The 18661-nt window shown below is 36.2% G+C and overlaps 3 protein-coding genes across 3 annotated transcripts; 1 reads left to right on the top strand and 2 right to left on the bottom strand.

Annotated features, from left to right (window-relative positions):
- Positions 1-7014: 7014 nt before the first annotated feature.
- LOC120631804 (keratin-associated protein 6-2-like) lies at positions 7015-7555 on the top strand. The gene is made up of 2 exons (XM_039901485.1): positions 7015-7026; positions 7322-7555. Exons 1-2 carry the CDS (start codon positions 7015-7017, stop codon positions 7553-7555), a joined length of 246 nt encoding a protein of 81 aa, XP_039757419.1.
- Positions 7556-10558: 3003 nt separating this feature from the next.
- On the bottom strand, positions 10559-11110 carry LOC120631803 (keratin-associated protein 6-2-like). Its single transcript, XM_039901484.1, has 2 exons — positions 11099-11110; positions 10559-10792 (listed from the first exon to the last, which is right to left on the bottom strand). Exons 1-2 carry the CDS (start codon positions 11108-11110, stop codon positions 10559-10561), a joined length of 246 nt encoding a protein of 81 aa, XP_039757418.1.
- Positions 11111-17022: 5912 nt separating this feature from the next.
- On the bottom strand, positions 17023-18252 carry LOC120631639 (glycine-rich RNA-binding protein GRP2A-like). Its single transcript, XM_039901295.1, has 2 exons — positions 18215-18252; positions 17023-17687 (listed from the first exon to the last, which is right to left on the bottom strand). The coding sequence occupies exons 1-2, from the start codon at positions 18224-18226 to the stop codon at positions 17448-17450; spliced, it is 252 nt and encodes an 83-aa protein (XP_039757229.1). The 5' UTR covers positions 18227-18252; the 3' UTR covers positions 17023-17447.
- Between the last annotated feature and the right edge of the window lie 409 nt (positions 18253-18661).

The raw sequence follows: 18661 nt of genomic DNA, 5'->3' as shown, positions 1-18661 counted from the left end.
ACAGCTGGAAAGAGTCAAGAAGCAGTCAGAAAAGCGGACACTATATAATGGTATTTAAAAGTATGACAAAAAAGTGCACAGTAAAAAACATACAGCTTTGCATACGAGTGGCATAGGTAATTAATCAATAATCATGTTATTTATAAATAAAGTAAACTCATAAAAATTTGGGATTGAGGAATAATTATTTCTTTGGAGTTTTTATTAGAATTTAATTGATACTGCTTCCATTAAAATTTCTAGTTCGAGAAAGAAGATTGATTGTCCAAAAGGCATAACAAAATATGGATAACTAAAAGTTACAGAAATAACTATACTTTGTTTATGTGCATGCACATGAAAACTTAAGATGGTGTCATTTTTAAACTACGTAATTTTTAAATATTCTGCTAAAAACTTTACTGAGCCTCTGAAATGCAGCTGCAGTCACGGTGCATTTTTAGAAATTTCTAATTAGAGAGATAAAAGTATTGAAAAATGTAAGTAAAATAAATATTTACGATGTAAATATTAATAATTATCAAAATAAAACGAGTCAAAGTGACTTACGAGGTATTTCATTATGACAGGAGTAGTCAGTTCGGGAGTAGCGACTGAGTATGCTGCCTCAAGCCGCCTGACTCCTTATATACCGGGCGAGTCCTCGCGCACAATGACGCTGCATTCGACCAGTGCTAAACTGTATTCATATCGATATATTATAATTAGCCATTAAATTCGATAATTTTGGTAGTATATATGAACACGAGCACGTTGTTTATAAAATTTGTACATAAATTATCCTAAATAGCGCCAAAACTTTATTCTAATGTCTTCATTGACCTCCAAGCTCTCGTTTGTAAACAAAAATCCATATGCGACCATCAAATCACTGGATAATAATAGGATCAATTGTAATAAAATAACATAATTAAAGAAATCATCACACGTTTTGGTATCTTAAGCCCAAATCAGGAATGATAACGTACAAATTAGTTTTAGTCTTTCTATTTATAGAGTCAGTTCGTATTGGAAAGTCGGAACAGTTCCATGTAATCTTTTTATTATCCTTTAAATAAGGTAATTCTCGCGTGACTTCACGGACTTCACTCATGCAAGGAGGCGTAGGAGTTAAGGCTCATGTACCTGTAAAAACACCGACAAGCACGCTCTTTTGACCAGAACACAGAATTGTAATAGTGCTGCTTAGCGGCAGAAGTAAGCATGGTGATAGTACTTCCCTGGACGAGCTCTGTTACAAAAATCTCTACTACTACTATTACTTATTATAAATAAATAAAATAAAAAAGCCATTTATTTCTCATTCCAAATATATAAAGTTTACATTGATTTTTAAATTCTATTTTATACAAAATAAGATACAGATAAGTCTTGACCAGAGTTAATTTTTATTACCGTGCATTTACTCAGCATAAGTTTCATGTTTTCATGTCAATGTATATATGTACTTTTTTTGTATACTTAGTATCTTTATATTGTCGCAGTTATATGTATATGTTTTTTTTTTTTTTTTTGTTTTTGTCATAGTATTTTCTTATTAGTTTGGTCATTTGGTTTTTATTGTTATTGTAACTTATTATTGATATTATTATAATGTTTCATTTATTGTGTTATTTGTCATGTGTGGATGAGAACCCCTTACGGGTATAGGCCTCCTCCAGAGCTTTCCAGGATCCTCGTTGCGAGGCTTTCTTTACCCAGTCTGTCCCGGCTATCCTGCAGATGTCGTCTGCCCATTTAGATTTGGGTCTGCCTCGTTTTCTTTTTCCTTTAGGGCCAGTCCATGTTGTAACTTTCTTGGTCCACCTGTCGTCAGTCAGCCTGGCTATGTGTCCGGCCCATTGCCATTTTAGTTTCAGCGCGTGTGACAAGAAGTCTATGACTTTCGTTTCTGCTCTGATATCAAGTGAGTTAAACTTTTGAATTTTTCTAATGTTCAATAAGCTACGCTCCATTGCTCTTTGGCAGGTTGTCAATTTATTTTTTGTTTTATTGGTGTGGGTCCAGGTTTGGGCACCATAAGTTAGGCATGGGAGTAAACAGGAATCCATAGCCAGTTTCTTAAGTCGTAAAGGTAACTGGCCCTTAAATACCTCTCGGAGTGACCAATATCTATTCCATGTTTTTGATACTCTTCTTTCCACTTCTTCAAGAGTATTTTGCGGTTTGAAGGAGATTTGTTTTCCTAGATAGACAAAATCTTCTACATATTCTATTTCTACATCGTCGATATATATAGAGATATGGGTCGTATTGGTAATCAGCTTTGTTTTCTCTAGGTTGATCTCTAGGCCTACTTTCCTGCTAGCAGCTTGTAGGGTTTTTAACATGTATTGCAGTTCGGTACAATTTTCAGTAAGCAAGACCACGTCATCGGCAAATCGAAGGTGTTGTAACCTTTTGTTATCAACGCTAATTCCAAGGTTATCCCATTTCAGTGTTTTGAAAACTGTCTCTAGTACTGCTATGAAAATCTTAGGTGAGAGTGGGTCGCCTTGTTTAGCTCCTCTTTTGACTGGAAATAATGATCCGAGCGTCTCTAGCTTCACTTTGCTTACGCTTTTAACGTACACGTCTTTGATGATGTTAATGTAGACACTGTGTATGTTATTCTGAGCTAGTGCTTCCCATATAGAGTCGTAAAATATTGTGTCGAAAGCTTTTTTGTAATCGATGAAAGCTAAATATAGGGGTTTCTGGTATTCGCAATAGTTTTCAAGAATTTGTTCGATGGTGTGTATGTGGTCAGTGGTAGAGAACCCGGAACGAAAGCCAGCTTGCTCTATCGGTTGTTGGTTATCTATTTGTGGGGTTATTCTGTTGAGGAGGCAGGAAGAGAATAGCTTGTAGAGGCTGTTTAACAGACTAATGGGTCTGTAATTTCTTATATCCTTTGGATCACCTTTTTTGTAGAGTAGGGTTATGTGCGACTCAGCCCATTGATTGGGGACCTTTTGACTGCACTTTATAAGTTTAAAAAGGTTATTAATGGGATTAATTAACAGGTCCGTAGCTGTTTTAAGAGCAGCATTGGGAATGTTGTCAGGACCGGGGCTTTTTTCCATTTTTAACCGTTTAATTTCTTTTATTATTTCATACTCACTCCAGTCTTCGATATCTGTTGTATTGATTGTGGGGCGTTGGCTGGTGGTATATGTGTTATGTCTGTCAGTTTGTGTGTCGCTGTAGAGCTGTTTATAAAATGTCGTGGCCACTTCAAGAATACTCAATCTGTCTTTGGATACTATTTTCTGTTCTGTCAAGCTAGGTATCCACATCCTATGTTGTTTTAACTCTCTGTTGGCGCGTTTTATGCTGCCTCTTTCAGTGAGATTTTTTTCTATTATTGCGTGTCTATGTTTTTTGTAGTCTGACTTTATAGTACTTACTATTACTTATTACCTACTAAAAATACTTTTTTATTCCTTGCATAGAAAATTACACTTTCTGATCTTGAACGCACTATTTAATATATTATCTATACTTATAAAGATACAATTTTTATTCTTTAAAATAATTGTTTTATAAATATAACCTAAAATAAACTATTTAAAACTAAATAAAATCTAAAACGTCCTCGAAACCACCGCAGCGGAGCACAGTTCCTAAGATGTTGATTCCTATACTTATAATAAAACTGTAACTGGAAGATTTCTGTACATTTAATATATTTTGAAAATTTTGACCGGGGGATACATTATAATTGAAACTGAGTCCAAAACAGAATTTTTATTTAATTTTTGTCTTTCTGTCTGTCTGTCTGTCTGTCTGTCTGTCTGTCTGTCCGGGCATCACGTGAAAACTACTGAACGGATTCAAATAAAACTTGGTATAGTGGTAGTTGATATTCTGGGTCAACATATAGTCTACTTTTTATCCTGTTAAATGGGATGATATTTTTTATCTATTTTACTTCATAGCTCCGTTAAATTTGAACCGATTTTACTCATTCTTTTTTATTTGAAAGTGTATACTTTCAAGCATGTATGGTTTTATTTTAATAAAGATTTGATAAATATTGTCGGAGATGAAGAACATAACTCTTCACAAATAACTGTTAGTCGCAAGGCATATGGGACAGCGATCGGATGCATGCGTACCATCCTACTAATATTATAAATAAGAATGATTGTGAGGATGAATGTATGTATGACGGGGGTCCGCTTGTATTATATATAGTACTAGTAGAACTTTTTATAAAAGAGTTCGTCCTATGAAGTACTGGCGCAAAGTCTCAATGTCTGCCAGCAAGCAACCCTGCGAAATGTTGCTCTGTTTATAGGCGATTTTAGTCCTTGCTTATCGCTCTTAAGAAGCAACTTATCAACTTGATTTTAAGCGAAGTTTTTTGAAAAGACTTTTCTTCCCTGGAAGACAAACATACCCCACCGGATTTTTGAAAATCGTACTAGACGCGGATGAAAAACACGAGTAACAGCAGTAACATCAGAAATAACTAATTACTTTGAATCTAGAATTAATAGGTATTTTATGAAGAAGCGAGCTCTGTCTTAGGCTGCATCATTACATATTCATCAGGTTTTATTTCGGTCAACCACTTGTCTATATTTCTGAAACGAATAAAAATAAAACGTGTTATATTATCCCTACTAATATTATTAATGTCAATGTAAGTTTGTTTGTTACGCTTTTACGCAAAAACTACTTAACCGATCCTCATGAAACTTTGTACACATATTCTTGGAAGTGTTAGAAGTAATATAGGATACCTTATATCCCGACATTAAGCTCGGTTCCTTTGGGAGAGGGTATGAAAGTGTTTGACGATAACTTCGACAAATTATAACCGATTTAAATAATTATTATTGTACTATAGAGGTTATAATATTTGTTTAATTTTGCCCAAACTTTGTGAAAATCTGATGAATGTGGTTGAAGATAGAGGACAGAACTCCTGAGTGGACAGCAGCAAACCCCTCATTTAAGGCTTAACGATACTGAATACTTTAAAATTTTTTTAGAACACTACTAAATTTAATGTTACATCAAAAACAAAATCAAACGCAGACGAAGTCGCGGCCAACAGCTAGTATTCTTTATATACTTTGTAGTATTTTTTGATACACGTATGCAATTTGTACTTTACAGTCGAGGCGGTTTTAAGCTTTGTGATAAGAAAGAGAGTGCAATAGAGCAATGCATACGCGTTACATATGACGTTTCCCATCACACTTGCGAGGAAAAGAGACTAAACTTTGAAACCCTATCAGAAAATAACTGACTTTATTTGTTTTTATTCCACTGCAAGCAAGTTTCGTAGGCCGCTTTCTAAATTTTGGTGGAAACAGGTTATACACTTGCGATTCGCGCTTCCATTATTATTCCCGGTAAAGTAAAATCTCCTGTTGCTCTGCTTTACAATTTAAATTGGACATTTAAAATTATTAATTATTCTGGATCCTAGCGGTGCGGATCGGAAACGAAGATGCGAAGCGCTTCGTACGCGTCCGCAGTATATCGACCACGTAAGGATGCAGATCCTTACGGTGCCTCGCAGTTCGATGGTAAAAAGGCGAGAGGGGAACTAGATCAAATAGTTCTTGAGCACACTCTCCGAAATATATCCCATAGAATACCGAAAGGCAGGCAACCTTGCGACGATGTTCCAAACTCTTAAGTTTATTATTGGCTAGGTCACCGATGAGCCTTCTAGCACGGTGATCCACTGAATCCAGGGCATCAGGTTGATACTTGGCAGAGCCATCCCATAAATGCAAACAGTACTCCATGAGAAGCTGTTCAGGCGTTAAGTACCGCTTGACCTTATTAAGGATGCCAAGATTAGGCAATTATGTGCAAAAAATCCGTTTATACCGTATGCCCTAATTAGACCACCTTAAGTCATCTCTCTTTTTCCCTTTTCCCACGGGGCTGATTTCAGGTTTGTCATCAATTTTAGATGGTAGATGGGCTAAACTGTTAGGGAGTATGGTATTCATACCCCGACATCGCACCGGAATACCAAATCGCTTAGCGACACTTCTTTTTCGGTAGGGTGGCCACGGCCAAAGCCTCCCACCCGACCAGACCAGAGAAAATACAGAAATTATAAATTCCCAGATTGCCCCAGCCGGGAATCGAACCCCGGACCTCCTACTTAAATTCACAGCGCTCACCGTTGCGCCACGGAGGTCGTTAACCCTCTTAGGGCCAGAACTCTTTACTATAGAAGAAACCTATTTTTCGAATTTCAGGTTTGTAGACTTCATAATAAAAAAAAAAAAGGCAAGTAATTTTCATCCCTTATAATTGTTATAGATTCTTATATTTAAAGCTGATAACCTAACTGTCAATTTCTACATACATACTTTCAACCCCTATTTCACCCTCTCAATAATTTCTGAGCTGTAATAGCCCAGTGGGTAGGAGCTCGACTTCACTTTCGAAAGGCCAAGTTCGTATTCCAGTAAACATCTCTAACTTTTCAAAGTTATGTGCGATTAAAGTAATCAAAATATCACTTTCTTTCTCTTCAACGGCGAAGGAAAACATTGTGAGGAAACCTGCATGCCTGAGAGTTCTTCATAATATTCTCATAGATGTGTGGAGTCCACCAATTAACCTACCTTTCAAATTTCAAATCTTCTGGGCTTTATAGCTCCTAACATTTCGTGATGTGATTCAGTCAGTGACCTTTCTTTTATATAAATAAATAATCTACAAATTTATGGGTTATGAAACATACCCGATCAGAATGTAACAAATTCCTATCACACATCTTATCAATTGATATGAATAAGCAACAGGCTGCCCTAGATTTATTACTGAGGGACTGATGGTTGCAGTTTGGCGCTGTTTAGGCTAATGTATGTATCAATGATGTAAACAACGATATATTCAATGCCTAATTATAATTTCGGTGACACGAATACTAGTTTAGCGCTCGTCGACTGCAGCGTCATATTGCGCGAGGACTCGCTCGCTATATAAGGAGTCAGGCGTCTTGTAGCTGCATACTCTGTACTTACTCCCGAACAGACCACTCCTCTCACAATGAAATACCTTGTAAGTCCTTTGACTCGTTTTATTTTACTTACCAAGTCAATATTTCCATACTTTATTTTAATATTTTATATTAAAAATTGGATGCTTTTACAATCGCTGTATGAAATAAATTGATTAAATAATGCATCAATGTTCTTAGAAAAATATGAAATTGAAATATACCTTGCAAGTATTTGATTTCAACTTTTCAAAACTAATTTTAAATGAATTATTTAAATTAAATAGTGCATTTCTATCATGCAAAAATTAAGTTGTTGTATCACGCAGCTTTTCTGACCGCTTCCTAACTCCCCAGCTGTGCGTCATCCTCGCGGCCGTCGCCCTGAGCGCAGTGTCCGCCGGCTACATTCGCAGCGGCTGGTACCCCAGCAGCGGTTACGGTGGTGGCTACGGTAGCGGCTACAGCGGTGGCTACAGCGGATACGGCGGCTATGGTGGCTGGAGCGGTGGCTACAGCCGCCCGCTGGTGGTTTCCTCCAGCTACGGCGGTGGCTACGGAGGTGGCTGGTCCCGAGGGGGCTGGTGGTAAACCACTGACCGATGCCGATGCTGACACCGCTACCAAAACCGACTTTTTTTTTCTTTTTTATTATGAACAATTCAAGTGTATAGTCAATCCCTCGCCAGACTGACTTATGATGCTAACAGCTAGTCAAATGCTTAAAGTTATGTTATAGTATCATATGTGAGAAGACCTACCTGTCATAGATGCGTAGCAAATTAACAATAACACTTTCTACAACAGATTCCTATAATAAAAGTCACTTGTACCTGTTCTTCATCTCAATGACAGTACGCACTGTGAACGAGGTAGTTTTAATCCTAACCTTTAAAGTTTAAGTGTAGCTCTACAGGCGAGGAACAATTCTTGCATCTGTGATTGTGTAAATATCTTAAAGCGAAAAATGTGATAAGTACCTTATTGTGCCAATAAATATTTATCTTTACATTCTTTACAAATCTGTTTATTTAATTTTATTTTATGCTAACAGCCCCGCTATTTTAACCTCGCACATTTAAGTTTCTTTCTACGATTTAGCATCGCAATGCCAGCTCGGCCGATTCCTAAGCGTAGCCTTTCTTAGGACTTGGCAAACAAATGAAAAACATATGGAATCTGGTTGGTATATTCAAAGATTTTCGCCTCTTGACGTTACAAAAGTGCTTATAAAGTAGGCCTACTTGAAATAAATGAATTTTGTATTTTGATACAGATCCAAAGTGAGTCGGACTAGTCTTATACCTATTCAGTTTGTTAGAGCGTGTAGCAAGGATAATAAGATCATATGGAGTTTATGTGGCTTTTAGAACAAATAACCAACTGAGAGCTTTTTGTAACGGTAAGGTCAGATTGGACATCAGGCAAAGATCAGGGGTATTGTAAACTCCAATGTTCTGTATGCCACGCCACGTATGTAGGTCAGACCGGACGTAAATTTGAAACGCGTTACAAAGAGCATATGGCAGCCTTCAATCATTACCAACCTGAAAAATCTCATTTTGCAAAACATCTTTTAGATAGTGGACATAACGTAGCCAGTCATCATTCATACGAATTATTTCATACTTCCCACAAAGAGTTGAGAATAGATTTGAGGGAAAAATTAGAAATTATGAAACATACGAATGGGGGGTTCGAATTGCTTAACGAATAAATAAACTTATCAACTTCACCTCTATTGAACATATTCAGAGGCACTAATGAGATTGGAGGGGCTTAGATAGATAAGGTGGGGGTAAGAAAGGTATCAAAGGCGACACACAAGATTGTAAAGTCAACATTTCCTGAGGATGCTCCGGTTTCGGAGTAAAACTTGCGTAGGCAATGTACCCTACATTGCCAAAGATCTGTTTGGTTTGGAGTATAAGTATTGAAGAAATTATAAATTACACCATACAGATTCTCTTGCTTTTCGTTTCCATGATATATTATGAAAATTAAGCTTAATTTGTTATAATCCGCAATATAAAACCCTCTGCAATTAATCAATTGAAGATAATGATAATGGATCCAACTATTTGGTTTCTAGTAATATTAATCGAACAAACTTACCCTGATTTTATTATTATTATTCTGCAACTACATTAAAATTGTAAGTCGTCATAAAAAGGTATTTCTGTTCTTTTGGTAAGCCTACGTGTACACCTTTAATAAAGCTGAAGAGTTTTCTTTTATTTGTAAGTGTGTTTGTTTTCTTTGAACGCGCTAATCTCTCGAAATATTTGTTGAAACTCAAAATCTTTCTTTGATAGACCAATTTCTGCAAAAGGCAATATATTAGTTTATTAAATTTCTCTCCTAAGGCAGGCAAGTTTGTATGGAAGTCCGTCATTTTTCAAGTGACATCGATGATAATCGGTATTGAGGTTGCACATAGAGTAGTAAAAAACGTTTCAGAATTTATAAAAATTCTACGCCCTGAGGAGTAATAGGGGATGATAGGTTCACCGTCATTAGCATCATGTCAACCAACGGACGTCCACAACTGAACAAAGGTATTTTGTAGGGACTTCCAAATGCCACGGTCTTGTGGCGCTTGGGTACAGCGACTCCCTGCGACTAGCTCGATGTCATCCATCCACCTCGTTGGGGTCGACGTTAGAATGCGAAAATCTCTGAAGATACCAGTCAGATCTCATGTTTTTTTATTTGTAGGCTAAGGGCTACGCTGCGACCCTTAGAAATCGGACGAGCTGTCAATGCTATGCTATGGTCTTAAAATAAACTTTCTAGGGGAAAAACAATATACTTCTCATCCACAAAATATGTTCTTAACATACAGAAACCGTGTACACGACTCATATTAGAGCATCAAAAACAACTCCACTTTAGAAGTGTTTCTCGAAAAGGCGGTTAGACACTGCATTTAATTTAGTAGTTTACCATAAAGTGGGGAAAAAGTTTGTGAGCTAGCAACATTCTGCGGGTTCGAAGTGAGACGGGGCGTTTTCACTGTTTTTGGACACAATGCGCTGCATGCAATAATGGCTGAATGTGGGTTCTGTATGTTCTTAATTCTGTATTCTCATCAAATCGCCCAAGTTATACTAGGGCGACGTCGTAGGGGAAGGTTGGTATAAAGTAAAATTAAATGAACAGATATGTAAAGAATGTAAAGATTAATATTTATTGGCACAATACGGTACTTATTACATTTTTCGCTTTAAGATATTTACACAATCACAGATGCAAGAATTGTTCCTCGCCTGTAGAGCTACACTTAAACTTCAAAGGTTAGGATTAAAACTACCTCGTTCACAGTGCGTACTGTCATTGAGATGAAGAACAGGTACAAGTGAGTTTTATTATAGGAATCTGTTGTAGAAAGTGTTATTGTTAATTTGCTACGCATCTATGACAGGTAGGTCTTCTCACATATGATACTATAACATAACTTTAAGCATTTGACTAGCTGTTAGCATCATAAGTCAGTCTGGCGAGGGATTGACTATACACTTGAATTGTTCATAATAATTAAGAAAAAAAAAGTCGGTTTTGGTAGCGGTGTCAGCATCGGCATCGGTCAGTGGTTTACCACCAGCCCCCTCGGGACCAGCCACCTCCGTAGCCACCGCCGTAGCTGGATGAAACCACCAGCGGGCGGCTGTAGCCACCGCTCCAGCCACCATAGCCGCCGTATCCGCTGTAGCCACCGCTGTAGCCGCTACCGTAGCCACCACCGTAACCGCTGCTGGGGTACCAGCCGCTGCGAATGTAGCCGGCGGACACTGCGCTCAGGGCGACGGCCGCGAGGATGACGCACAGCTGGGGAGAGTTAGGAAGCGGTCAGAAAAGCTGCGTGATACAACAACTTAATTTTTGCATGATAGAAATTCACTATTTAATTTAAATAATTCGTTTAAAATTAGTTTTGAAAAGTTGAAATCAAATACTTGCAAGGTATATTTCAAATTACTTTCAGAACATTCTTCTAAGAACATTGATGTCTTTATTTAATCAATTTATTTCATACAGCAAATGTAAAAGCATCCAATTTTTAATATAAAATATTAAAACAAATTATGGAAATATTGACTTGGTAAGTAAAATAAAACGAGTCAAAGGACTTACAAGGTATTTCATTGTGAGAGGAGTGGTCTGTTCGGGAGTAAGTACAGAGTATGCAGCTACAAGACGCCTGACTCCTTATATAGCGAGCGAGTCCTCACGCAATATGACGCTGCAGTCGACGAGCGCTAAACTAGTATTCGTGTCACCGAAATTATAATTAGGCATTGAATATATCTACCACTAAGATGGTTTACGTAAACATGACCATATATATGTACATAAATTAGCTTTAAACTTTTCATATGCACATAGACGATCAAACGACAACCATCAGTCTCTCGGTAATAAGTCCATCGCAGCGAGCGTTTATTTGTCACCAATTCATATCAATGCTCGGAACATATCATCGCGGTAGGAAAAGTATAAAACAATGTTTTTTGATAGCGTAATTTGTCCCCGTTATTAAAATTATTTCGGACAATTAATTTTATTGTTGTCGATTATATAGCTCTTAAGTGATAGGACTTAAGGTGTCGTATTCTGTGACCTCATAATTCTTCAAATTATTTTTTATAAATAATAATGAATGGACCAGCAGATAGCCCACCTAATGATAAGTGGGAATTCATCGCCGGTAACAGAGCAGCACTTCGCAGGGCTGGCAACAAACATCATGCAAAGGGTTGCCCTGCAGCCGTAATAAGCATGGAGCAAAATAAGATTGTTTAATTTTGTGATGTATGAGTCGATTTATATGAAAGACTAGCTGACCCGCGTAACTTCGTCTGCATCAAATATAATTAAAATATTTTTTAGCATTTCTATACCCGTCGTAATGTGGAAAAATTTGAATAATTTAAAGAGGAATTTGCAGGTACATAATCAATTTTAACTATAAAACTATTTATTTGGATAAAGATTTGATAGGAACGTCACCATCTTAAGATTGTACCCGTGTTTTGATTGACAAATAATAACAAAAAGCGGTTATTGTGCCCTAAAAGTCAGACATTTAGCCTCCCGGACTTTTTTTTACGTAATAATGATTACTTTAAACATGTCCATCGATCCATACATACATACCTCCATCCATCCATACCTCCATACTCACAAACTTTCGCATTTATAATATAAGTAAGATGGTACGCATGCATTCGATCGTTGTCCCGTATGCCTTGCGACTCGCTGTTGTCTGTGAAGATTTATGTGCTTTATCTCCGACAATATTTTTCAGATCTTCATTAAAATTACACAACACATGCTTGATAGTATACACTTTCAAATAAAAAAAGAATTATCAAAATTGATTCAAATTTAACGGAGGTATCAAGTAAAATTGATAAAAATTTTCATCCCATTTCCCGGGAGAAGCTTATTGTTTATCGGAATAAAAAGTAGCCTATATGTTGACCCGGAATATCAGCTACCACTATACCAAATTTTATTTAAATCCGTTCAGTAGATATCACGTGATGCCCGGACAGACAGACAGACAGATAGACAGACATAAATTAAATAAAAATCTGTTTTGGACTCAGTATCGATTATAAAGCATCCCCCAGTCAAAATTTTCAAAATATATTAAATGTACAGAAATAATGTTAAATATAAATTTTAAAGAGAGATTATTTAAACGATAAAAGCTTGGGTGTAAATTGCTCTTACTTAATAGCTTCATAATTATTTACTGTGTTTCGAACCCTCGTAGCTTTAGGTTTAAGTTATCCCCATCCCCTTACAATTATGTAAACATATATTGTAACATACATGTTTACAATTGACGGCTGATTGGTGCACTGAGCAGCAATACTGCTTTCTGAGTCCAAGGCCGTGGGTTTCATTTCCGCAAGTGGAAAATTTTTGTGTGATAAACATGATTGTTATTGAGTGTCTGGGTTTTTATCAGTATTTTATAAGTATTTATGTAAAATATTCATAAAAATATTCATCAGTCATCTTTGCACCCATTACACAAGCACCGCTTACTTTGAGGCTAGATGGGGCTATGTGTGTATTGTCTTAGCCATCATCATCAGCCTATCTCAGCCTACTGTTGGACTAAGGCCTCTTCATTTGCACGCCTATGTTAAAATTTTATGTATGTTCATAAAAACATTTGTAAATTTAAAAAAAATGTGACTGCCATAATTTAAACATTAGAAGTAAGAATAAACTTGCAGTGCAATATAACTAGGTTACATAAAATTCATGATTCGTTTAAAGGAAATTGCATATAATTCTACAATAAAATACCCTGACATCATCAGTGCAGCTTACTAGGCTACATAAAATTGCTAATTCATTCAATTGCAATTGTATATTATTTTATTGCAATTCTACGCACGAAATCTTTGAGATGTCTCTTAAAAAGTTCAAAGTTTGTATTAAACGTAAGCTTATAGAAAAGTCCTATTATGGTATAAAGTCCTTTCGTCCGTAATCGATAAAAAAGCTTGGGTGTGAATGATTGCTCTTCTAATAATTTTGAATAACAATGTGAGATGGTGCTAACAAAAAAAAAATAACACCCGGCTTAGTTTGTTGTGGGCTTCTTCTTAGACCAGAACGCGTTTGGTACCCTCGGAGCTTTAGATTTCAGTTTACGAATATGGTTATCGCCATCAACTAACTACCGTGTGATTCTCATGAAATGTATTAAAGTGCCACCTAGGGGCCAACTTGAATAAAGATATTTTTGACTTTGACTTAAAGAATCCTCGGCCTTTGTATGTCCTTCGTCGAGGCACAGGCCTCCTGGATCATAGGAGGGAGGGATTCAGAGAGTATGGCTATTAGAGCAGAGAGCAGGAGAGTATCCTACTCACGTTAAGCAGCCACATTGGCGCACATTTATCGTACTCTTTGGTTTTCTGTACTCTCACTCAACGCTAACGCACAGATAAAAGAACTTTAAATTTTGGTGGTCGGTCTACTTGTATGTTATTATGTTATAATAATATTCATATTCGTTTTTGAATATTCCCCTAAATTTTTTATTGAAATGACGGATGAATTATTTAATAGAATGATTGAAATTGAATTGAAAATTTGAAAATATACCCTATTTTAATTTGGAGTGTCATATTTTTAATTTTTGTATGCATTAAATTTTGCGAGTTCCCTAAACATTACGTATCGCAGAATCGGTGTCGTAACTTTAGATGTCGCCAAATGTCGATGGTCGACATCTAAGTTGCGCGATAAGCCATTAGGCGCCCGATTTAAGCGTTTCCTAGATTTAGGCATTATTCTCGCTTCTATCGAAAAGATCTCCTGAGGATCCTCCAGCGTCAAAGCGAAACGTGCGTAGAGAGTGCATTGTGGAAGATAGGACAGTGTATAAAGCTTAAAGAAATTATAAATTACACCATACGCCACCAGCACTTTGTTTTATTGCAGATTTGCTTTGATTTTTGCGGATTGTAATTTTTGATTTATTATGAAAATATTACAGGACATCATCCGAAAATCTCGTAAGTTAAATAATAGTTTAAAGACTTTTTTTTATATTGTAGAAAGTACAAAAGCACAGCTATTTAGACATCTTATGAATACATTTCATAGATTTTGCTATTTGGTGTTTTAGAAGCGGTCATACAACTATTTGACCAGATGACTATTTAAACGTTTCCTTCTAAAATACAGATCCCTCACTGCACATTCTGAGGTTTTTTGACCAAAGTATCAGCATGACGGACAAAATTATTTCTCGGTAATGTTTTTATATATCAGTTATTAACATAAATTATAATAGCGATATAACATAGCATAAATCATAACTTGGATGAAGTTATATTTACTAACGGAGATGTTTCGCAAAACTTTCATTGCTTATACGTAGTTGATATTTAAATGTTAAATGCAGCAAAACATGTTGTTGAGATAGAGTAGTTCAATTCGATCTTTCGGCCGCCGCTCAGCGGGCGATAAAATATCAGGTACTGTAACATAATCTGTCAATAAAATGAATGAATGTTTACACTTCTATTCGAACACCAAATATAAAAAAATACAAAAAATACAAGCATTCAAGTTTATTTTAAATAAAACTATTATTTTAAAAAGTGATTTAAAAAATGCACGAGCGGTATTTGACCGGTGTAAGAAGTAAAACTACTTACATACACACACACACACACACACACACACACTCTTTAACTTCCGCCTAGGTTATGGCGAAGAAGTCTACATACACAAGCCGCCGACTTGCCGACGCATCCCAACATGTCAGCTTGATGTAGGCTACTTTCAGACTTCAGGGTAGTATCCCTACGATGTTTTCGTAACGTAATGTGAACCATTACCATATAGGAAGAAAGAAAGAAAGAAAAGTTTATTTTTTACATTACAATATTAATGACACCACGTTTATGTTACGTATGCCACAACCTAGAAAAAAAGTACCAGCTCAGCATTGTGCTGCATGCGCCAGTGGGAGCATACAGCGCTGATTTTCAGTGACACAACGGAAATGCGTAGCCATCTGCTGACCACATTTTAATATTTTAATTTAGAATAAACTAAGTAAAAGTTATATAAGTAACAAAAAACACTCGAAAAAAAATGTATATGAAACATTAAGTTAACGGCTGTCAGTGGGTTGGCGGATTTGGTGTTTAGACTTCTCGATGACCTTCTGCTTTTCACCTTTCTTCTCTACAAAGTAAAATAAACCGACTTTGTAAAACAACTAAAAAGCAAGAAATAAATATTTACTACAACATTTTTTAGTCGATGCCAAGTGAAATGTAAAATGACTAAGATGAAGATGAAGATTTACTTTGTATACGGGTCCCTTTTATATAGTAGCAAGGAAAGTATCTTGTAATTTTCTACATTTTAAAAATGTTGTAGAAAACTTTCTTTTCTTGCTTTTTAGCTGTTTAAGAAAGTCAGTTTTTTTAAGTAGGTTTGCAATTATATCTTAGTTATAACATTTTACAAAATTTCCTTTATTGGGAAGCATTTAGAATTTCCGGAAGAATCTAGTTGAGGAGTTCTCCCGGCACGTCAACATCAGCTCCTGCATCCAGCATCCACCTCCCAAAACCTATTACCTTACCATTAATGATGCTCAACCCATGCAATACTAATATTGTATATATATATTATTGTCTAGTTCCAGGGGCCATCTTTGGTTCATCACGAGTTTCGTGTGACCAAATAGTGCTTTTCGAATGAAAATGATCAAGTTACATTAAAATATACTCAAATCGTTTTAGGTATGCCTAAAATCTTAGCATCCTTATGCTATTTAATTATCTATTCCCGTTGATGTGTATTGTGATGGTTAATATTTTTTGACAAACAATTTCTCTTTTTTTGTCAAAAATATTCGTTCTATTTAATAAAAAGTATACCATGTTAATTCTTATACCTCCAAAAATGTGCGTACAAACTTTCATAATAAACGGTTCAGTAGTTTTTGCGTGATAGCGTAACAAACATCCCTACATACATTTATTTTATTTTATTTTATATATACATATACTAGCTGTTGCCCGCGACTTCGTCAACTTTTGTTTTTGTTTTTCGATAAACATGTACCTCATAAATGTGGCAGCACTTTTTGTATTTAGGATAGCTATGCTTGGTGTAAAATCGTCAAACACTTTCGTCCCCTCTCCCAAGAGAACTGAGCTTAATTTTGGGATAAAAAGCATCCTATATTACTTCTAATACCTTCAGGAATATGTTTACAAAGTTTCGTGATGATCGGTTTAGTGGTTTTTGCATGAAAGCGTAACAAACAAACTTACATTCACATTTATAAGATTAGTAGGGATAGGGATATTTAACCAGACAGTGAATTCAGTATATTTTTGATTATACACTTAATTCACCAAACATGTTAAAACTGATAAGATGGATAATGTAAATCATTCGAGAATTTTAATATTCGGTGAGATTTAAAATGAAAAAACAAATTTGTAAAGATTGTAAAGATTTATTAGCACAATAATGCACTTATCACATTACTCGCTTTAAAATATTCACATAATCACAGATAAAAGAATTGTTCCTCGCCCTTAGATGTTAACTTAAACTTTAAAGGTTAGGATTGAAATTACCACGTCCACGGTATTTACTGTCATGTAGATAAAGTACAGGTACATACGGTAAAGGTCTGCATTAATTAATCACTCTGATTTTTTATTTATGAGAAAAGAGTATTGTACTTTTTTTTAAAGAGAATAATATTAATTACTTTCCCTTCAATTCTGAAGTCCCTAACGCTGTGTAAGCTTTTCATTTAAGATACATGCGGAAACACTTTTTAATAAGATGGGACTAAAGAATTTAGCATTTGACTAGGTGTTAGCATTGTAAGTCAGAAGACTTGAATTGTTCATTAAAAAAAAATAAAAAAAGTCATCATTTGGTAGCAGTGTCGTCGGTATTAGCAGGTTTACCACCAGCCCCCTCGGGACCAGCCACCTCCGTAGCCACCACCGTAGCCGCCGTAACCACTGTAGCTGGAGGACACCACCAACGGACGGCTATAGCCACCGCCCCAGCCACCATATCCACCGTAGCCGCTGTAGCCGCTACTGTAGCCACCGCCATAGCCGCCGCTGGGGTACCAGCCGCTGCGGATGTAGCCGGCGGACACTGCGCTCAGGGCGACGGCCGCGAGGATGACGCACAGCTGAGGAGAGTCAGGAAGCGTTATAATGGTGGTGCAGAAGGGGATACAAATGAGGGTCGGTGAGTCAAATGTTTTGCTCTCTGTCAGAAATTCTTTTCTAGTTAAGAAAAAAACTCAAAAATCAATTTTAGATTGATAGATCTTTGGATATATACCAAATGTATATGGCAAAGATTTTAAGCTTAACTTGTAAAGATCTTTATGTGGGTATGTTATAAACATATAGTTAAGAAATATTAAAGTTAAATAATTCAATCAATGTTTTTAAAAGTTCCACTGAAATACTAAAATGCTCCCGTGTTATTATTCTAGAACTTTAAACATCACATCATGGAACACAAAGATGCCCTTATTTAGTAATTTTTAACTATATCTGAAATATTAATATTATAATAATCAATATCCACGTCCTGAAAATATGATTGAATTATTGATGAGTTTACACTTATCGACACTTTAATATAAAATAAATATTTACGGAGTAAATATTAATAATTATCAAAATAAAACGAGTCAAAGTGACTTACGAGGTATTTCATTATGACAGGAGTAGTCAGTTCGGGAGTAGCGACTGAGTATGCTGCCTCAAGCCGCCTGACTCCTTATATACCGGGCGAGTCCTCGCGCACAATGACGCTGCATTCGACCAGTGCTAAAACTTGTATTCATAAACACCTCCAATAAAATTATTGTATAAAAAAAACATTATTTAATTCGAGTCATCGAGCTGAGCAATCAATGCGCATATATTATAATTAAACATTATACCGACCATTAAGGAGGCTTTATCGTAAACACACGCACGTTGTGTATAGATATTACATATAAATTATACTAAACAGCGCCAAAAATACATATCCGAAAAGGAACAAATCGTTATACTCAAGGCAATCCAACTGCGTGGGTTTCTGATAACGCGGACGATCATTGCTGTATACCGTCAACATCCCGAGGCTATCAAATCTAAATGCCAT

This window comes from Pararge aegeria, chromosome 18 (genome assembly GCF_905163445.1).
Source record: "Pararge aegeria chromosome 18, ilParAegt1.1, whole genome shotgun sequence".
In the NCBI taxonomy this organism is placed as follows: domain Eukaryota; kingdom Metazoa; phylum Arthropoda; class Insecta; order Lepidoptera; family Nymphalidae; genus Pararge; species Pararge aegeria.
The sequence above is the reverse complement of the archived record's forward strand: the minus strand, read 5'-3'. Positions and strand labels throughout refer to the sequence as shown.